General features: G+C 38.1%; 3 protein-coding genes across 5 annotated transcripts; 1 reads left to right on the top strand and 2 right to left on the bottom strand.

Moving 5' to 3' along the window:
* The first annotated feature begins 360 nt into the window (after positions 1-360).
* LOC115421883 (cell division control protein 42 homolog) lies at positions 361-4,584 on the top strand. 2 transcript variants are annotated; one of them, XM_030137885.1, is made up of 6 exons: positions 361-488; positions 1,064-1,204; positions 1,284-1,356; positions 1,462-1,571; positions 2,207-2,404; positions 3,293-4,584. In XM_030137885.1, exons 2-6 carry the CDS (start codon positions 1,100-1,102, stop codon positions 3,380-3,382), a joined length of 576 nt encoding a protein of 191 aa, XP_029993745.1. In that variant the 5' UTR covers positions 361-488; positions 1,064-1,099; the 3' UTR covers positions 3,383-4,584. The 2 variants fall into 2 exon arrangements, with proteins under 2 accessions (XP_029993745.1, XP_029993744.1); XM_030137884.1 differs by having other exon boundaries at positions 2,577-3,599.
* LOC115421875 (F-box only protein 6-like) lies at positions 4,200-8,867 on the bottom strand. Of its 2 annotated transcripts, none has more exons than XM_030137872.1 (6): positions 8,461-8,867; positions 6,942-7,191; positions 6,305-6,419; positions 6,126-6,221; positions 5,451-5,586; positions 4,200-5,369 (listed from the first exon to the last, which is right to left on the bottom strand). In XM_030137872.1, exons 1-6 carry the CDS (start codon positions 8,608-8,610, stop codon positions 5,223-5,225), a joined length of 894 nt encoding a protein of 297 aa, XP_029993732.1. In that variant the 5' UTR covers positions 8,611-8,867; the 3' UTR covers positions 4,200-5,222. The 2 variants fall into 2 exon arrangements, with proteins under 2 accessions (XP_029993732.1, XP_029993733.1); XM_030137873.1 differs by having other exon boundaries at positions 8,503-8,865.
* A 2,784-nt stretch (positions 8,868-11,651) lies between these two features.
* dnajc11a (DnaJ (Hsp40) homolog, subfamily C, member 11a) lies at positions 11,652-21,803 on the bottom strand. The gene is made up of 16 exons (XM_030137838.1): positions 21,689-21,803; positions 20,702-20,831; positions 20,467-20,540; positions 19,512-19,613; positions 19,259-19,387; positions 19,004-19,126; positions 18,808-18,881; positions 18,510-18,699; positions 18,321-18,406; positions 18,033-18,149; positions 16,629-16,784; positions 16,426-16,495; positions 15,695-15,752; positions 12,532-12,674; positions 12,213-12,342; positions 11,652-12,108 (listed from the first exon to the last, which is right to left on the bottom strand). Exons 1-16 carry the CDS (start codon positions 21,758-21,760, stop codon positions 12,083-12,085), a joined length of 1,680 nt encoding a protein of 559 aa, XP_029993698.1. The 5' UTR covers positions 21,761-21,803; the 3' UTR covers positions 11,652-12,082.
* Between the last annotated feature and the right edge of the window lie 563 nt (positions 21,804-22,366).

The raw sequence follows: 22,366 nt of genomic DNA, 5'->3' as shown, positions 1-22,366 counted from the left end.
TATAGAGAACATCAGACATTCCATGACACAGTAATCATAATGAAGGTGAAAAGTATGACAGGTATGAAGGACTGGACAGGTGACGTCACCTTTTCTGCAGCATGGATGAACTTGTGTAAAGTTACCATCCATGATAGAAGGAAGTGAACTTTAAAAAATAAAAGCACAGATGGCTCCAATAGAACTTGCAGAGCTAAATTATCCAAATATCTCTGAAGTTATATAAAATATCACATCAAACTGTATTTTCAATTACCTGCTTTAGATATCATTCCGAAATCCTTATATCTGTGTCCGTTTTCTGTGCTGACAGTGAATGGTAGGTGTTTGACGCTCATATCCGGTTTTATTCTGTCTAACTTGACCGTCGTATGGAAGTCTGGACTTGGAAGCTTGGCTCGTTAGTAAGTTGCTGCTGGCTGGTGCCAACGCCCGGCGAAAACACATAGCTAGCTAACGTTAGCTAAAGGAGAGACGACGGGAAATCGGTACGTAATCCAAGTATTGTCTCGCATTGTTGTGTCTAGTTCATGTAAAAATACAATTTGTGATTCAAGATATTTGCCCTGCTATGTAGAACTCAAGTAAAGCGAATAAACCAACGTTAGTTAATAAGCTAGCATTAGCCGGCCGGTTGCTAAACTAGCTAACTAACTAGCTAGTATCCTGTAGTGATTGCAATCTCTGTGGTACCTTTTCAACGCGACAGGTAAACATATATTCATTTTCAGTAGCAGTACACATTTGTTAAAGTTAGGAGTGACTTGTTATATGATGGACTCTTAAATGTTTTGACAAATAATCTCACTTCAGACGGTAATAATTACAGAAGTCCTTAAGCGTTAGCAAGTGTGTTGTGGTGGTAAATGCTAACATTAGCCTCTAGACAGTGTTGGTAATGGGGTGTGCCACTTCAATATTTAACCCCGAATTAAAGTTTTCCTCGTAATCAAAGGTGGTAGTAGCTCTGGGGGTATTGTTAATAGTGTAAAAGGTTTCACAAGTTGTGGTTATAAGGCTTAAAACATTAAATGTCGTAACGGGTTTTGACTTCTCTCGGCAGCTAACGTTACTTCCAGCAGAGACAGAAAGCACAGAGATGCAGACTATCAAATGTGTGGTGGTGGGCGATGGAGCAGTGGGTAAAACCTGCCTATTGATTTCATATACCACCAACAAATTCCCCTCGGAATATGTACCAACAGTAAGTAATCTTGGAGTTAGTCTTTTCACAGCGAGCTACGGGTTAACAGACTCTAATACCTGTCATTCTTTTATCACAGGTGTTTGACAACTATGCAGTAACTGTAATGATCGGGGGTGAACCATACACCCTTGGCTTATTTGATACAGCAGGTAAGATCATTTTATTCGTCCAGTTTAGTGTTGGTTTTTACTCCATATACATACACTTACTGATGTTTCTTTTTTGTATTAATCTTGAGTATGATTTCTTTTTAGGTCAGGAGGATTATGACAGGTTACGACCACTAAGCTACCCACAGACTGATGTCTTCTTAGTCTGTTTCTCAGTTGTTTCACCATCCTCATTTGAGAACGTTAAAGAAAAGGTGAGTGTGTGACATTTATTTACAGGCAGTAGAATTGTTCACCTGAGCCATTTTATTGCAATGTTGCAAGGAGTTCAGGTTTACAGCAGTGCCCCGAGCATTGAAAATGGACACTTTTATTCACTGCTGCTTTTTTTTTTTTATATATAGTTTTTATTATTATTATCTTTCCTTTTGTCTTGTAATAGTTCTTATATGTTTACATCTGGTGTTGTGCTGCTACTGGAACCTTAATATCTTGAGGGCTCTACCCAAGGGGTTGCTAAAGTTCTGTCTAATCTAATATTTGTGTTTATAATATTTATTGGCTGTCTTCATAGACTTGAGAAACTGGCTTCTCTGACCTAAGTAGTAAAAGATGTGGGAACATAATCAAAATGCATACAAAACCTGTAACACCTGCTCCCCATCATACTGTTGCTGTCCTGTTATGCATATTTGAATGGACATGAAGTGGCTTCAACATAGAAGTAATTTCTAAACGTGTAACGTATTATAAAAAGCATGACCAAAAAAACAGGCAAACAAAACAAATAGCGAAACCTTGTGATACAACATGAAGACATTTCTTCGGGCATCTTAAAGATGTTTATCTACCTTTTTGTGATGAGCATTGCCTTCTGTTTTCTCTCTAGTGGGTTCCAGAAATAACTCACCACTGTCCCAAGACCCCATTCCTGTTGGTAGGCACTCAGATTGACCTGCGAGATGATCCCTCCACAGTGGAAAAGCTAGCCAAGAACAAACAGAAGCCAATCACCCCTGAGACAGCAGAAAAGCTGGCTCGTGACCTCAAGGCAGTCAAGTATGTCGAGTGCTCAGCCCTAACACAGGTAAGATTTCTGTTAAGCACCATGAAGCTGGAATGGCATGTGTTTAAATGTCTGTTTCCTAACACAGCTGGAAATGCCTTGCTTTGTCTTTTGCTAACAGCATTTAGCTTTAAACTCCATCTAACTCTGTGTTGTGTGCCTGTCTTTCTCCTTTCTTTTCCTGTTTCTGTAGCGGGGACTGAAGAACGTATTTGATGAGGCTATCCTAGCCGCTTTAGAGCCCCCTGAAACTCAGAGAAAGAGAAAATGCTGTTTGTTCTGATGTCTTCTTGCGTCTTACTTTGCCTCTTGATCGTCTGCTGCTTACTCATTGTAAAAAAACAAAAACAAAAAAACTTAACAAAAAAAAGTCTGTCACTACAGTAACCACACAATGCTCTTTTAAACTTTGTGCCCATTAACATTTTGTTTCCTTTTGTTCATGTGTGCTTTCTTTTCAACTTGGCCTAATCACATTTAGCCATGCTGCCTAAATTATGACAGTGCCAATCTTTGTTCTTTCTGTTGTCAGCACATGTACCAGTCTGTGTAGATGGACATGACTGAATTTGTATTGGTTTTTAACCAACTAACTTTCTGTTATCTCTGTATTTAACTATTGAGCATCACTTGTAACCTATAAAGCATTCATGCTACATTAGGTCTTGGACAGTTAAAACCTTTTTTTTCCCCATCATCTGCAGAATCAAAATTTTCCATCAGCTTTTGTCTTTACTCAGACAACATGATCATGAGGAAAGTCTTGTATAATGTAATTTGAATAAAGGAAAATTTTGATTGCCCTGCTCCCATTTCTCCTCAACGTTCTTTTGCAATTAGTTCCCTGTAGATGTTAATTTGTGTTTGGATCATCGCTCTGTTTTGAATATTAATATTTTGTTTCCACAGAAAGGATTAAAGAATGTGTTTGATGAGGCAATACTGGCTGCCCTGGAGCCTCCTGAACCTAAGAAAAAGCGTAAATGCGTACTTCTCTAAGTTTGGTCCCAGTCCTCTCCACACCCCTTTCTAAATCTAGGTTAACAGTACTGAAGAGTTCTGCTGCAGATGCACATTCCAGCGAGAGTTGAGACATCATGACTGACTCAACCTAAATACATATTCAATGTATGAATGAACGTGATTGTACGATTGAGTAACATTTGATGCTCTGTGTGATGATTTTATGCCATTAAAATTGTGTACATGATGTAAACACTGGATAGTTCAAGGAGACTGTAGTGGACCCTGCAGAAGTTTGACCAGTTTGTTCATCTTTTCACTCTTAAGTGCTTTTCATATATGATTAACTGTAACCACTGTTAAGACACAAGCTGATACAGATGGATTTGTCAGATGCTGAAGTTGTATTGCCATTTATTTACATTTTTTCTGCTTTTCAAGTCATGTTTTCTCTAATTTTCTTCTTTTTTTTTTTTTACCACTGTCTTTATTCAACCTGCCACAGTAAGGTCTGCATCACCTATAGGGTCTTTAGGAATATATGTCCTAAGTCATAACTAACTTTTCCCAACAATAAACATTTTTCACATCTATTTAATAAAAGGTTGAAAGACGTTTGGATTTTACTTAATATTTACAGACTTGTTAAAATACCAGATAAAGCAGATTAAGGAATTATCTGACACTTGTAGACTAGGCTCTGACTTTGTTTTGCCAAAACAAAATACAGTTAAGTGACAGCGCCATTAATGTAGCGAGTGTACATCCAAGTTAGTACATTCAGCACATTAAAACATGTTTTTACATGAATTTGAGTTATAAGTTAACAGAATCAGATTTTTTTTTTCTTGAGTACTTGTTGCTTTGTCATTTTGTAAATTGAGCTAATTGAACTCAATACTACCCAGCAGCGTATGAGAAAGGAACATACAGTTTACAGAACATCGTCCAGTTAGAGCACTTGAGTATTTTCCAGACTAGTACCATTTGCATTTTTTTCTTTATATCGATGCTTGGGTGGTAGGTTTAAATCTGATATGTGAATATAGTGAAAATAACTCCTAACTTATTACGGATTAGTGTGTTAGCAATACTGAGATTAGGAGATGGACTAAACATGAGATCAGATTAACTGTAGCAATTTGCAGAAAATAAGTTCTTTATTGAGTTGTACTGTATCTTAACTGTGATAAAACGTCACATAAAACCAGTATTATGAATAAAGTTAAATTCAAATACAATGTTGTTGACTGACTTGATGGTTACATGAACATCATATTTGTACAAACAAGGATAAAGTACATTGAAAATGTAGTAGACATGTTAGCTTTACAGCACACACAACAGTGGCAAGAAAATTGAAAACCTACAGTGTGTAAAAGTGGTGAGACACTTCTGATGAGACAGGTTACATATATTGTTAAATCTCGCAGTCTTCTTCAAAATTAGTTACAGTTATCACCCACTGACTGCTTTACTTAATGTGCAATCACCCCTTCATCTATGAACAAATGAAAATGTGAGAAACAATCATCAGAGCCAGGTTGCCCAATGAGAAAAAGTGCAAACTCAATTAAAACCCACCAAAATCTTAGTGCAAAATTTCTGATCAGAGGTTTTAAAATCAGTATAGACATTAATCCATTAACATCGGTAGATACTGTCAGCTAAAAGTCAAATGTTGTCTGTATAATCGTTAAATACATGTTCATGCTTCATCCTGTTATACTGTATAGTTTTATGTTTATTGACAATGAAAAACTGATACACATTCATTACTTTGGAGATACAGGGACATAGATACATAAGGCAATGAGGACAAAAATTTGCTATTTCCGGTAAAGGCAGGAAGCAAGTATTTGGTTAATCTCTCGTGCTATGTGTCCACTTCTGAACAGACTTCAATGCAGCTGTCAGTGACGCGTATTCCGTACCATCCTGCCCAGAACTGGCAGTCCTTCCCCCCGTGGGTAAAACGAACGTATCTCACTCCTGGACCGTAGTTCTTGAACACATGCGTGATCTGAAACACAAAAAATCAGCGGTTCTAGAGTCGTCTTCTGGTTTTATTTGTAGCAAATGCTGCTTCGTGTTCTTTGCATACCTGATTCCACTGCTGGTCATTCCACTGCTCAAAGTAAACAGTCTCAGGAGCAAATTTCTGGACGGGTTTCTTTCCGTGGTTCAGCAGCTCCACAGTGATTGAATATTCACAGCTACAATCCCATCGTGGTGCATACCTGGGACATTGCACACACAGAAAGATAAGAATGTGCACCTAGATGACTGGGTCTGGATCTTATTGAAGCTAAGTTCAAGGGTATTTTTAATAGAACTGAGTCTTTGCTTTGTTTTAATGATTGTGCTTAAGAAAATCTAATATGAAACAAAGTACATTATTTTTGTTTTTCTAATGAGAACGAAGGGCTGTGTTTTTGACTCAGTTCAACAGCACACACATTCAAGACAGTTGTGATTAAATGGATGTGCACCTCTTCTAAATGGCTCGTCTACAATAAAAATAATACTATACAGTAAAAATGGTAAGGAATGTGTGCATAAATGTACTCTTCTCATGATTTATAGATAAAGCCAGTTGTGAAATGGGCTGTGATGGATTGTCATTTCTTAAAAGTAGGTCCCCCGAAAAAAAAAAAAAAAGTTAGGGGAACATTGAATTAGGCCATGCAAATGATTATATGTAAAACTGTTGATGTAGTGTGTTTTTTTCCAATCTTGGTTTGAAACTATGCAGATAAAAGATATCATGTGTGCTCACCAGTCAGATATTTTGATGTGTGGCTGGTAGTGATCCATAAATGATGAGTTGTAACCTTCTGATTCCAAATTGATCAGCTGGGACTTCCTGCACATGCTGAAAACAACATGTATCAACTACTGCATAGCATGAATATAACACATAAAACAGTGATCATATGATCTCTGATGAGCACTCACCCATAAGAAGTCACAAAGTTTTTCTGGATCGTCTCATTTGGATGTGGCACCATGAGTCCCTCTATTGTCCACTGGTCACCACCATTCTCCAGAATACGCCAATCCCTGAATTTATCTGCATTAACAAATAGAATTAATGTGAAATTAATATTTTCTTCAACAATGCCTTCCACAGCAGCAAGTATAAGTGACTTAGTAGATGACAAACTGGAAGAAAATTCCAAGGCACTCTCTTTAAACATTAAAATGCCTTTATTACCATGGCATGGCCATATCTAGACCTTAAAAAACACTTCTACGCGTTTTGACTTAAAGCCTTCATCAGGAAGTTGAATAGGAGCCTGGAAAACAGTAGGTTCCTATATAGTAGGAGTTTTCCAGACTCCTGTTTGACTTCCTGATGAAGGCTTGAAGCCGAAACATGTAGAAGTGTTTTTTAAGGTCTAAATATGGCCATGCCATGGTAATAAAGGCATTTTAATGTTAAAGAGAGTGCCTTGGAGTTTTCTTCCAGTTTGTCATCTACTTTGTGAATCCCTTTTTCCAAAGACCACCTCAAACAAACTCTTTTTTGGTCCTAGAAGCATTCCTTCCCATGCATTTTTGAATTTTATAAGTGACTTTTATATAGTCTTACCTTCAGCTCTTGGATTCTTGAGAAGATTCCTCTTCTTCTTGCGCAAAAAGTAAAACACCCTCCAGTCTTTGGGGATTTTGGAAACATCTTGAAGGTTGTATCCCTCTCGCCTACATCTCTCCCTCCACAAAGATTCACTGTCGGCCACTTCTTTCCACTGCCTGCACACTAATCGACAAACCTGAACCACCTTATCTGAAGGGAGATTCAGGAATATCTCCTCCAAGACCTCCAGAGGAACGGAGAATAACTGGAGGGGAAACACAGGAGATAGATTAGGGAATGCACCAGTCCTAGTTCTTCCTCTCACTAGCAAGATAAGGAAACCAAGATTTTTACTGGTCAGTTTAACCCTTAATGATCTAAACAGCTGCCTGTGACCAAAAGCATCTAATCTAAAATGTTTAATAACTTCTGAACCACTAAACCTATCAGTTCAGTTTTTCAGATTTTCAGCAGCATCAGATATGACCTATGTGGACATTCAGAGGCTCCATAGTTTTGCTTAGCTTAGTGTAACCCTGTACGACCAAATGAACCAAAACAAAACATGTAAACATAAATAAACAGACTTACTTTAAAAATATGCCTGACCCTAAACCCTGCATGGCTGATATACAAATCATGTAAACTCTTTATTTATGTGGATAAAGCCTTATGTCTGACTATTAAATTATCTGAGAATATTGGAATATGCTGACTACAACAGGACTCAGGATAAGGAAATGAATCATCTTTAGGTAGATAGGCAAATATTTTAAGATATGTTTGTAGTTATTTAGAACATTTGAATTTATTAAGGATTATAATGTAAATTGTGTCTCCTATCACATGTTAAAGGGCCCCCATTTATAAGCTGAGCACTGCTTCTGGGGTGTCCTATTACAAAATGTATCTTGTGAATTGTTGTTCTTAACTGTAATAATTTTGTAATACATTGATTGATTGATTGATTGATTGATTGATTGATTGATAGTGAATGTGGAAACACTGTCATCTTCTGCAATAATGATTCACAAGTAAAACCCATGTAGTCTGACAAATGACAGTGGTGGTTGTAGATGCTTGTTTTTATGTGTAGGTAATAACATATTGTGTAAATGTCACTTTTTCATCAGTTTTGTATGTTTTGACATGATAACCTTAGAATGTATTCTGATCTTTTATGAGCACCCACAAAACCAGTAAAATAAACACTGGAAAATAACAGATTTTCACTGAATAATACAAAATGCAGAGAATAATAGTATAAAAGATGGTGAAAAAATATTAAATAAAGGTTAATGTTGACGCAAGTTCAGCCGGAAGTCAGCTCACAAAAGCAGTTCTAGGTCTTTGAGGGTTAGGGGATTTCTTCCTCTCATAAAACAACCTACTGTTATGAGATTCAATATGGTAAATTAAAACCCAAATAGTGGAATATGTCAGATTACAGTTGGAAAACATTAAGGACTCCATATTCTCAGGGTGTGACATAAACCTAACCCACATAAATCATTTGAACTCTGCACTCACATACCACTCGAATAGTCGTTATTTGGAGGTCTTGCACATTACTCACTTCCGCAGTTGAGTTTGTTGCTTCTGGAGCAGAATCAGAGCTCGGAACGGCACCCATAGCTTTCTTCTTAGTGCTTTGGACCGGGTCGGGCAAAAAACGTCTTTTCATGTACAGGTCTGAAGCCCAGACTGGTGTACAACAACTACAGGCTTACTGGTTACTCATTAGTTACAGACCCGTAAATATCTCACACACGGGGGTTGAATTCACTGTATCGTATTGTACTTACGAGGTTACGAGCTTTAAATATTAAGTGTGACTAAAACACATTGTAAACCCACGGAAAGGGTTTTTGTTTCACTTCTGATTCAGCTAGACACCCTGTCTGTTAGTCATACTTATTCCACATAAACAGTTCCTATTTCCGGTAAAAGGTGCGCTTGGTTTTGATCTCGGGGCAGTCAGGTTGGGCACTAGCTGCACAGGTGGTGACAGATGCTAAAATTGAACCAGAGAATTGAACAGCAGCTCTTGTTTAAATTGGAGATCTAGAACACAGTTTAGGGAAGACAAGAAGCAGCAGAGGGAGTAAGGACGACCACTCAGCTTCTGACCCCGCCCGTCCAAGAAATATCGGCACACGTCGCGTTATATTAAAAGCTAACCATAGTTTGTTATATTTCATAGGAATGGATTCTATGCACAGCCACACTACTTCCCGAACTTCAGCTGGGTCCATTATTTCCTGTCTTTTAGTGATGGGACTTTTGACTCTTTGAAGGGAGCCGTTCAATCAGGAGCCGTTCACTGAAAAGAGCCGTTCAAAAGATTGACTCTTTTATGTTTTTTGCATTATTTTGAAACACCAATGTTTTAATGACTAAATAGGCTACATGTGATGACTGACATCACATTTTAAAAGTGTTTAACTGGTGCGGCAGTAAATATTATCTTATAGTAAAAAAGAATAGTTAGTTCAAATGTGTGGGCTAAATCCATGACATGAGAGGTGACATTAGGCAAATGCTGGAATTTGACCAAAAAAAACAAAACAAAAACAACATCACGGTACATTATGTGGACTAGTCTGTAGCCTAAAAATGAAGAAGAAAATAAAACATTTTCTTATGAAATAACATTTTTCCTCCTCAAAACAAGAACAATAAATGTGTGTAAACATACAGAAAAAATTGCACAAAACACAACAGTGATTAATCACTGCAATTACTTAAATACCTGAACTGTAGTGCAATTCTCAGAACAAGAACAGTATGTTGGTAAATTGACAGGCAAATGGACACTCCCTCCTTAAAACAAACAAACAAACAAATAAATAAATAAAAAATGGACTGCTCTTTACAAAGACTCGGTTCCCATCGTTCGTTTCAAAGAGCCGTTCAAAAGATTTGATTCGTTTGTGAACGTCACATCGGTAGTAAACATACGGAAAAAATTGCACAAAACAAAACAGTGATTAATCACTGCAGTTACTTAAATACCTGAACTATAGTGCAATTCTCAGAACAAGAACAGTATGTTGGTAAATTGACAGGCAATCGGACGCTCCCTCCTTAAAAAAAAAAAAAAATGAACGGCTCTTCACAAAGACTCAGTTCTCATCGTTCATTTCAAGGAGCCGTTCAAAAGATTCGATTCGTTTGTGAACGTCACATCACTACTGTCTTTCATTATTGGACACACTGATTAATCCAGGTGTGCCTGCTACCGCTTGTTGTGACCACTGATTAATTAGGCACACCTGGATTAATCAGTGTGTCCAATAATGAAAGACAGGAAATAAAGGACCCACCTGAAGTTCAGGAAGTAGTGAGGCTGTGCATAGAGTCCATTAGAGGCCAAAGGTTTTCTGTTTCAGTGAAAGTTGGAACCGCGAATGTAGTTTACCACAGGTTCCCTGTTTTAGATAGGCCCAATTCTCTACATTGAAAAAACGGAGCTAACCACACTTTCATTTTAGTCGTCTGTAGGAGATAAGTTTCACATCCTGACTTAAAAAAAAAAACTGCAAAGGACATTCAATAAAAAGTGAATCTGAATAAACTGTTGGATTGTGCTGTTTCCATTCAAGACAATTATTTAATATAAAAAACGCTGCAACTTTACTTTCCTGGGTGTCAGAAGGTTAATTCTATGCATAATAAAGAGCCTTTTCTGTTTTTTATTAATGTGATGGTGAAAATGGTGGTGACACAAGGCAATGTTTTTCACAAGATACAGAGATGAGGTTTGTTGTCACCATATGTTCACTGTTGTTTATGTATTATATTTCTTTCTTTGAGTTATTTATTTATATTTTGCCAGCACAATTAAGAAATGCATAGGTAGAAGATTATATGTGTATGCATGTATGTGTAATTGTATGTTGTGTGTATATGTATAAACGTATGTATGAGTGTGTGTGTAAATAAAAGAGTAATGTAAAAGGAAGAGGGAGATACATGTATGTTATTATTTTATGGAGAAGGGGTAGGATTAAATAAGTTGCACTTCTTCCCACCCCTTTTTGGGCATGCAAATGAAACTGTTGTGCTGTTCTTCGGTCTAAAATTGTCTTGATTGTTGATTTTTGTCTTATTTGTTTTACTTGTTCACATATATATTAAATTTCATCACACGTTCAGAATAAATCACAAAATCAAAATTGACTTATGCGTAGGCTTACTGGTACTGTACACAGACAGTGGACTTGTGTGTGTTTCTGTTCATAAAACCCTAAGTCATTTGCTGGATCATGAATCAGAATGCTGATAGTGCATGACATCAGGCTGACTTTCCAGTCGGACTCCCTGGTTCTATGATCTCTCTGTGGGGGAGGAGAAGAGCTGCAGCTATTTTTAGAATTTCATGTTTGCTGTTGATTAGTTTTATACAGATATTGAAGTGTCTGCACAGACAGGAGTAAAGTGAAACTAAAACAGGACTACAGGTGTTATCTCATGGGGAATTTTCCACATGATGTAATTCCTCAGAAAATAACCTTGGTCAAAAACATTTTTACAGGTTGTGTCATCACTCTGCATGGGAGGAGAGCAGCTTTTAGTTATCTCATATTTTAAATTCAAAAATGTCTCTAGTACTTAAAAGTTTTTCCCCATGTGAACAAATCACCAGTAAAACAACTTTCGCTGTAATAGAACAAGTTACTGCATTTTTTTCTGCTTTTAACAACAAACCAAAAACACCAACAGTTCAGCAATATGAGAGACAGATCTTTAATATGGCAAATAAACAGAGGTGCATTCATGTCTTCAAATCACATAGGCACTGCAGTTTGTGTACAATACAGTACAAAGACTTCATCCATACGTTATAAGCAATACCAAAAATAAATGGATACCAACAAGGCGAGAAGACCCAGAAAATAAGATGGTATCCATTGATTCTGGTGCGACATTAGAATTTCAAGCAGGCCAAAACCCTGTCCATAAATACTGAATTACTATCAATCCAGTCAGTGATGCTTTTACTCAACTCTGCATACTTAAACAATATAAAGACAAAAAGATAAATGCATGATTGATCCGAGTAACAAGGATTCGTAATCCGTGTTATCTAAAACAGATGTCTACCCATCTTCTGTCTGTTGAGAGGCATGTCCTTTTAGTCAGCAGAGTAGTTCTTATGTGTCTGCGTCAATTCTGTGGGCTGTACAGTAGAAACAGGGACAAAGAAGTCAGAAAAACAATGAAGGTGAATCACATTCCTCTTACAGTAGGAGAGTCACTGCTGTTTAAACCCAAGAGACTTACATTGCTTTGGTATCCTGAGTGGTTCTGCATCTCCTGACAGAACTTGATGCATGACTCCCCGGAACTGATACAGCACCTTCAGGCTCTTCTCCTCCCCCACACAGGGGTCGTAGAAACCAGGGAGCCCTGACTGGAAAGACAATCCAATGTCAGCAACAAACTGACTCATCTTTCAGCAGGTTGAAGACATCAGTTTACACACAAAGTATACATATACGCGATGCTGCCTTCTCCTACGCACAACTGGGAAATACATTATACTGTGGCAGACAATCATTGCTGTAGGTGTTCAAATCTTGCTCTGAGTTCTTGTACATACCTTTGTGGCCTCAGTGAGGATGAGTTTTGAGTCTTTCACCAGACACTGCAGAGGCACAGTCACATCAATGACCTTTGCCCTCTCATGTCTTCTGCTGTTGTCCGTCACAAACTTCCCGTACCAGGCGTTGAGGATGATGAGACCTATATAATGACCAAGAATCAGGGAAAAACTGTAAATTCTGTGAGTTCTAATGTAATGCTCTAGTTCTAATGTAATTTCAGAAATCCAAGGACAAAAAGAAAAAAAAAAGTGACAGTAAATTCTGGACATTGATGAATTGGTATTCAAAGCACATAACAAATCACCACTGTCAGTACTGTGTAATTTTAATCTTGCCTGCATGCCAAAACTGTTTATACAGCAACAGAGCCAGCGTAGGTTTTGAGACTGTTTGTTAAAATCACTGTGCAATTACATAAAAAAAAGATGCAATTAATTTTAATTGTGAGCTGCATAAACAATACAGTAACCAACGCAGAGAGAGTAATCCGGTGAATAAGGAAGAGCAGCTGTTTGTCAGTCATCGCAAACACACTGTTATTAACTGTTACTTTACAAGAGCAAAGTCTGCCTCTGTTGATATATTAAACTCAAAGCAACCTCTTCAATAATGGGTGTCAAAAAGCCAATTATCACTTACTCCCCCTGATGAAAATTAGACTGTCTGCAGAGAGGTTTTTTTGTTATTCTACTTGTCAAAGACGGACTAAAAAGCTCCAATTATCACTAGTTGAAATGGAGGCAGGAAGGTCATTAAAACATCCACTGAACCCTGTTTCTCCATTAACAGTATTAACTGTGTTTTAAAAAGGACCAATATCTCCACGAAATCACCCCAGATACATTCAGGGTCTGTACAGTAATGCTGCATTCCAGAGTGCTGGGAGATGGGAAGTTTCTGTTGTCCAACTCAGTAAAACGCATTGGAACATCTGTCCAAGCCGGAGGTCCTTGTTGCAACATGGAGCCAGATACAAGTACCCAGACCTTACCGGAAACTACAACGTGACATCAACAGAACAATGGCAGCACACAGTGTACAAGTTTGCAATGAAAAGAAAAAAACTTCACAATGTATAATTAGCTCATCCGTCATTTTGCTTCTTCCATCTCGTTTGTGTAAATGAGAACACTGTAATGTCGACAGTCAGAATGCCTCTTCAGTTACAAAGCAAATAGGAGCTTAGATTTGCAATCTCCATGTTTGTTGCTTATGTTCAACATGGATCACCTGGAATACTTTGAGGTGGGATGTAGTTAACTCCAAGTGAGATATATTCTACCTCCCAGCACTCTGGAATGCAGCATTAGTCCCAAGTTCTGCAGTGGATAAATCCAACAGTGGTGTCATGCTCAGTTAAACTCAGATTTTTCACACCCGGATATTTAAAATACTTAATACTAATATATATATATATATATATATATATATATATATATAGTTGTGATTATTTTCATTATGAATCAAACATATTCTACAAATTATACCATAGAACAATTACATATACATAACTTTCTGCTTCCTTAGTTTCTTCTCAAAGATCTTGGTATATACGTATATACGGCTTCTACTGTACAACATTTGATCTGCAGCTTAATGATGTGTTGCTCAGCGTTTAGCAGAGCATCAGTTCCTTTTTCAAAAGTATGACACTGAAATTAATTTAGTTATACACACTTAAAAGGTCCAGTGTGTAGGTTTTAAGAGGATCCAACTGCAGAAATTGAACAGAATAGTCAAAACTATGGTTTCTTTAGGGTATAATCGAACAAAAATAACAACTGTTGTGTTGTTGTGACCACTGAATAACATGTTTGTAGCTACAGAGGGAGTGGGTCACCTTTAACACAATCTGCCATGTTTCTACAGTAGCTCAGACAGAACATCCTCTTCTGTTATTGTTCCTATTTTATAGTGTGTGGCATCCTCTGTTTTGATGCATTATGGCCACCTATTATGTCTGAGCGTAAACCAAAGTTAATCTCCCCGTAAGTACAAAGCCCAGAGTGGACAAACTGAACACTGTTGTGTCCACTGAGAGCACGGGTTGGGGTATTCAGTTGGTTCTAATCTTCAGTCTCACCTCTTCATTTCACTTACTATCACACACTGTACATTTAATTTCATTTGATAAATACAGAGCATGAGTGGCATCCCTCAAAGAGATACATGAATCTAAAAAAAAAAAAAATTAAGTACAATAAATAAACTAATGTAAAATGCCTCAGCCTCAGAAAGCCCGATTTTCTATCAGGACTTTAACATTGTAAGAGGTAATTTATCTTTGGTAGGCGAGTGAGGTTATTTTTCCTGTACGGAAATGTATGCAGATTTAATTCAAAGATTTAAGTGAACAGGCTAATGATGATTCTCACAACAACAGGATAATGATTATAATAATGTCAGCTAATAATAATGGATAGAGGTTATATGCATTTAGGCTAGCAGTGATGATGGATCTTCAAATGACTGCAGAGTTTTTATTGAAGCTGCTGTGTGGGATGAACAGTCTCATCTGTAGTTTTAGTCTGTGTTCGAAGCAGCTGTTACCATGTCGGTAGGTTCATGTCTTCTGTAACTGAAATAGCTGTGGTCTATGACTTAATTTGCACTGTCTGTGAAATCTTTTTATGTGAATTCATGCTCCTTAATTCGCTTGGGGATGAAGCAGACAATATTTAGCTGTTTTTTTATGAAAAGTGACAGCAGAGAAAAAGCTAATGCAGGAGTGTCATTTTCAGGTTTTCAGTAACCGTGACAGCACAGAAAATTTACATGAAAATTGCTAAATACATATTCAGTTTTTACCCTAATAAATTGCAGACAATTCCATCATTATTTTCTTTTTCGGCAGGAAGGACCCCCATACATTCTAATTTTGGCTTGCATGACACCCTGGAGACCCACACACTTGTTTTGCCTCTGGGAAGTTTACAGACTGTTCACACTTCAGCAAACAGCCGAATACTGTACCGGAAAAAAATTTTTGTGCATTCTGCTTTAATTTGGATTTTTTTCATAACTGATAGACTACTTTATTTAGTAGAAGGAAAAGTGAGCAACACTCAGACAGACAGATTTAAATTTGTGAAACTTCTCAAGCTGCTTAAAAAAACATTTCAAGATGAGATCATCCCTTAAAAATAAGACCAATCTTACCCATTCTGGACTCTTCGGCTTCAATAATCCTACGCACAGACTCCTGCATGAGTAAGACCTTCACATGTGAAAACAAGCACAGGGAGAGAGGGAGACACACAGTGTGATTGCACATTATATAGTATATACAGTAGTAGTATATGCATTTGACTTAGGCGTTAGATCACATTGCAGTAGAAATGTCAAACTTTATATTACTCTACTGCTACTATGATGCGTCAGAGTTTGTTCTTGAGGCCCGGGCAAAGTGCTACATTTGCACAACAGTGCTATGGGAATATTCCTCACTGAGTTGAGATGTTGTTGATTATCAGTGCCAGGTAAGGTTGTTTAGGTGGAAAACCCTGGGAGGACTGAAAAACTGTGAAGGCTTTACTTTTCAGAAGACAGGCTATCCTATAGTGCGTCATAGACACTGTAGGTGAGACTGATCTATAACGGCATTTGCTTGTCTTTCTGTTTGTGTATACCATGAGTATCCTCGTCTCAGTGCTGGCAGTCTGACCCATACGCATACGTTGGTATTTCTATAAATACTGAAAGAGACTTGCTCTTTGTGAATTCACTTTGTTGCAGAATTTTCACCACACTTCTCTAATCCCATTTTACTTCCTTCATTCGCAGAACTTTCGGATTGGTGCAGGGATGTTTCTGGAAGGCCGTGCACAATACCTGCATCTAACACTGAATAAAAATGCAGGATCGGTGCCACTGCTACATAAAATACTCACGGAAGCCTCTGCCTCCTGTTTTTTCCTGGCTATGTTAGAGGCCGAGCTCTCCCGCTGCTTCTCCAAGTCTCTGTCGAGTTCAAAGATAAAGGGAGGAAAAACAGACTCAAAGCTCATAAAATACAGCCATAATAATACATGGTGTGCTGCGTCCAATAGTGTTTCCTTTATGAAATAGCCAACTTAAGGTGAAGCTTTCTTACTGCTCCTTCTGGGCACGCACGTAGGGCCGGATAATAAGCTGCTGGATGGCGAGGTAGAAAACCAGTGGTCCAACTGTGGCATAAAATACAGCACTGGGCAGGAGCTGGTCAGTCAGGTGAATAGGGAAGAAATACGTCTGGCTGGCTCTGTTAAGTCTGCCAACAGGAGAGTGGGTTTCATTAATTAAAGCTAAACACCTGCTAACTGGATGATAACTCCATGCTGGTTACCGCGCCATGTAATCTCCATGGAAATGCCCATCTGAAATGGCCAAATTCTGAGGTTAAACACTAAAGTTAAGCCCAAATTCATTAAAAAGTACAATCCTGCTGTGACCCTGCTACTGCAATGGTGTTAGTCATTCTCATTTAACCCTTAAAGACCCAAACAGCCACTGGCAACCAAATTCATCTACTGATCTAAAATGTTTAATAACCTCTGAACCACTACACCTCTCAATTAAGATGAAATAATTCAGGGAAAATACAGTTTGTCATCTTTTCATGATCCTCAGATATGACCCATGTGGACGTTCAGAGGCTCCATAGTGAACATGGAAACACCATCAACTTCTGCAACACTGATTCACCAATAAAACCCATGTAGTTTGACAAATGACAGTGGTTGAGGATACTTGTTTTTAGGTTCAGTGATAGGTATCTTTTCTGAAAAAGTTCCTTTTTCTTAAGTTTCCCTGTTTTTGATAAAGTAACCCTAAACTGTATTCTGAGCTTGTATGAACATAAACATGATCAGATATGTAAATATAGGAAAATACCGGATTTTCACTGGAAAAATGCAAAATACAGAGAAAAATATAAGAGTTAATTGTGATAAATCACTTACAGAAGTGTACATAGAGAGAAAACTTAATTTGGGAACTGCCACAGAAGTAGCACTGGGTCTTTATGGGTTAATGTATTTATCATTCAATTGTGACGGAAAGTAGTCAATAGGTTGAAATTTAAAGTCTCCTGTAGAAATGTAAATATAAACCTGTTCTCATACCTTCATGCAGCTAACAAGTTAAGGTTCAGTCTGATAACACAACCACCGAGTCATTTGCTGATAGGTTTCCATATGTTAGATAATCATTATCAACAGATTTGTTCTGTTGAGGTCTGTCTTTAAGTGGCCATAGCAGAAAAATACAAATGCTTCTTAAATTGTACTCCCAGACCAAGTAGATCGGAGCAAATTCTACAGAACATTTATGAAAATTTCCTGCATCATTTACACAGTAAAGCTTAACGCATGCATAGAATCAGAACAAATTAGTCATTTAATACCTTGCCAACTGTCTGACATGTTACGTCTTATGGGCACCATGGTAACGGCGCTCTGACGAAAACCCATCGGAAACAACACGTACATGGTGACACGAAGCAAACAGTCACACTCACTTGATCTTGAGGGAGACACCTTGGGGCACTCCCACGCTGACGGTTGCCCCCAGGACACTGTGTCGACTGATCTTCCTCTCAGCACCGTATTCAAGCACAGTCCCAAAGAAACCTGATCTACAATGTAAAAACATAGTCATTGCAACCTCTGCACCTGTTGTTAAACATAAAGAAAACAATTATATAGTAACAGACAGATAAACTGAGTCACTGAGTAAATTTATGACCTACACCAAAATGACTATTCTGTACTGGCAAAAAACAAAACAAACACATATGACTACGTACTTTACTGAGCCCTTTATCTTTGTCTGGTCTTCATCCTGAAACTTATACTGGTAGCTCATCATCACAAAAGTGTGAGGAATGCCAAGCTGCAAAGACAAAACTAAATGGTTATTCTGGCACAGTCCTGACAAGCACTTTATTCATCAGCGTCCTGCTTAGCATTAAAGTTAGAGGTGGCTGTCTGCTAACCTGCATTGCAAAGGTGAAATGGCTGCTCTTGGTATCCCTGACTATGCTGGTGTTCATTGAGGACTGGGTCCCCCAGCGCCACTGCAGATAGCCCATAGTGTTTTTGTCTAGGTGGCGGGCCAGCACAGTGGTAAAACCAGGTCGCACACCCCGGGATGAAAACTGAAGCCCACACTGAGCAGTCATGAAGCTAAAGCAAACACAGTAAAAAATCATCTCACGACTTGAACGGATTGCTCATGTTGTAGTAAAAGACAAAGTATTGATTTTTTCCCCCCTCTTGAATTTCTACACTTACCAGCGAGGCGTCAAGTTTCGGAATATCTTCATTCCAAAGAGAGGCCCGTGGGTATCTCCAGCACCAAACTCTACCTGTGTATACAGATACAGCAGACGACGTTTGACACCTCATGTAGTATTGTCCTGAACAGACAGACATAGTACCTTTTGTAGCACACGACACAAAATAGTCTGCCAGAAAGATTGTAGGATACCTCTCCCCACCCCTTGGCTGAGGTGACTTTTCTCAAGGCCAAATTAATGGTGCCACCTCCATTTCCATTGTGGGTTGACAAGGAGCCTGAGAGAATGGCTGTGTCTTTTGAGGTTAGAGGAGCCTGCAGCAGAAAATATACAAAATAAAGTGTCAGTGCTTTGATGAAAATTGTCATACATATCTTTTTTGAAAAGTATGAAAGTGGACTAAGGCTACACAAGACAGGAATGGAGAATCAACTAAAACACTTTACCTCTATAGATTGCGATATGTGCATTTTATTAATTTCCACATGTGGGACTCCTCCTCCAACCATATCCTCATAGTCCTCTTCATAGCGGTCAAAGAGGTCTGTGGCATCAATACCCACACTAATAGTTCCCTGTGATTAAATTCAACAATAAACACATGGTTCATTTATATGTTCAACATGCACCAGAATCTGAATCACTTCTCACGATACATTCAGTTCAGAAAGCGGCTTTGTTATCTTTGAGAGAACATACCTTTGGGTTGGTCCTTTGTTGAAGCCTTCTCTCCTCTCGCTCCTTCTGAAGACGCTCATATTCCTCTCGGATCTCTGCAGGAGTTCTTTTTCTTTCCACCACCTGGAATGCAAAAATGTGATTTGAATGCAGAGTAAATGATGGACTGGCTGCTTCACAGGTGGCAGGGTGCTCTAATGGTATGAATGCAGGTCTCATTCAGGAGTCTATGCTTCCAAAGTATGACGCTTATGTGTGATTTATTGGCTTGATTGGCCATGTATTCATATGTTAGGTTTAAAGTTATGTCAAACGGGGTGAATTCTAGCCCCTAAAGCACAGCCTATTATGATAATTCAGTTGGATTAGCAAGATCATGAAAGAACTGCCATAGAGTTCAGTTTTATGCCGATCAGTTTAATCCTTTTGATGTTGGTCTGCATAACAAATGTACTAATGCTGTCAACAGAATTCCCATCACAGACAGCTTCTGAACTAAAGTGGAGTAACAGACAGAGAATGCAGGAAAGAGCTGAAAGAATTACTCAAGTTACCAAGTACTTGTTGACTGTCAAATAACAACTACTTTGACTACTGATGAATGTTTGAGTACTTTAAGAACAAAAAATTGAAATCCAAGTCTGATGCAAGCTACGTACATATTTTAGATACTTTCAGCCTTTTTTCCTTCCCTGTCCCAGTAAACTGAAAATATTTAGGTCATTGACCAAATACAAAATTTGAGGACATTATCTTTGCTCTGGGAAATATTTTCCCCACCATTTTCTGATGTTTTATAGATCAAACAATTCATCAATTAACTACAGAAATAATCAATCAACATATTAACTGACAATGAAGATATTTATTAACTTAAATATTCTTTAGAATTTTTTTTCATTTTAGGCTTAGAAGTAGACTTAAATACCCATAGTTTCTAACATTTTTACAGATGTATGACTGGAAATTGACGTACCTCCCATCCTTCAACATCAAGTCCTCGTTTGCCATAGATATCATAGATAGCTCGTGACTGTGGGTCACTGAGGACTACAAAGAGATTGACAACCATTACTATGTATCAAAAGTACCCATAATAGTGGAAACATAAATACTTTCTCATGTAGATCCTAACACTTGAATGAAACAACATCATTTCACATGACTTAAAAAGCAGGTAAACTGCATGATGTGTCCAAAGTTTGTCTTACCTTCATAAGCTTCATGCACAAGGTTAAAAAGCTGTTCTGCCTGTCGCTTTAGCTCGGGGTCTCTGTGTTTGTCCGGGTGATATAACATGCATAGTCGCCTGTATGCTGCCTTCAGCTCATCCTGTGTGGCCTACAGACAAAAATCCAAAGAATAGCAATCAGAAAATTTGCAGAAAAACCTGCCCTGCACAGTACAACAATACCAGCACTAGTCCTCACAACAACTTGCTGCTGGTGCTGAAATTCAGTTTACTTAGGTAGAGTCTAACTACAGTACAAAAAGTGCCAGCCCAGCTATCTATTTTCACTTTTGACCTACCACAGAGACATTTATGTTTTATCATTTAAGTTCATTGACTACAAACACGGTTGGTAAAACATTTAGCTGCCCTTTTTATACGGAGTTCCATTCTTAACTTTTCACATCTGCTTGCATGTACCACTAAGGAATTACATTTAACGATAAATAATTACTGCTGAAGGTGCTTTACAACAAATCTGTTTGGTAATTTGCTACTGAAACATAATATCCCCTAAAAGTTGTCATAACTAGACATTACAAGACTTATGTAAATGGTAACCTAGTTCATGTTTTAATGTTCCACCAAAAAGTAACTATAGTTTCACTCATTTATATTAGCATTAGCTTCTTAGCACTTTCAGGTGTCCACGATGCCTTTCAAAAACTGTAAAGTGTCTCAGTTTTGTAACATCGGGCGGCACATTATCACACTAACCCGCGCCAATCTGTCTCGTATTAAACAGACAGGTGCTGTCTGTAGAAGTCACAGATCACAACCTGTTGTGTGTAAAGTATCCAGCCGAGGAGTCACTCAAATCAATGTCGAGGGTCACAAGCTAGGCACCTAGCGCCCGTTAAATCTGATTACACGTGTGACCGATAAAAAGTGTCCGCGGAAAGTTTAAAGAATGACTACCACATGGACGCGCACAGACAGTTATTCTAAACAAAACTACATGCCGTACCTCTCTTCTGACATTTAACAGAGAATAATAATCATCATTGCAGATCTCATCATCGTCCAAGGCTGACGCCATATTTACACCCGGTCATGTCTTCTTCGTCTCCAGGTGCAAAGACTTGGTCGGACTCTCTGTCGCCCCCTGGCGCTGCGGATGAACACACCCTGCCTTTTATCCTTAGACTTTTGCTCATGGGGCACCCGGTTTCATTGCAAATTGTGGGGTGCAAATTTCATACCAATTTTCTTTTAAATGGAAATTTATCTAGTGCACAAAAATATGCCCAATTTCCAGTTTAATACCAAAGCATCTCTGCTTTTATAAAACGGTTCTAACCAACGTGACTGCCCCCGGCATATGTTTTAAACAACCTTCAAACTACATTTTCATGACTAAATAGTAACAGTTAAATATTATACATACATATTTATACATAGTTTTGTATCTTTAGAAAATGAATCAAATATCTTGTCAGAAATATTCCATGTAGGTTAGTTTCTATTTATAAATTACCACATTTTGTCTTCATTAGGAATATATGGGTGTAATGAAAACAGTTTTTTGATAACCTAAGGCCAAACAGCAGCCAGTGTCAGTGCCTTTTTTTAAAAAAATTTAAATATTGTTACAGCTTGACTGGTGATACCATCCTTTTCCCCACCTAAGTCTATCACACTTGAA

This window comes from Sphaeramia orbicularis, chromosome 7, assembly GCF_902148855.1.
Source record: "Sphaeramia orbicularis chromosome 7, fSphaOr1.1, whole genome shotgun sequence".
Taxonomy (NCBI): Eukaryota; Metazoa; Chordata; class Actinopteri; order Kurtiformes; family Apogonidae; genus Sphaeramia; species Sphaeramia orbicularis.
The sequence above is the reverse complement of the archived record's forward strand: the minus strand, read 5'-3'. Positions and strand labels throughout refer to the sequence as shown.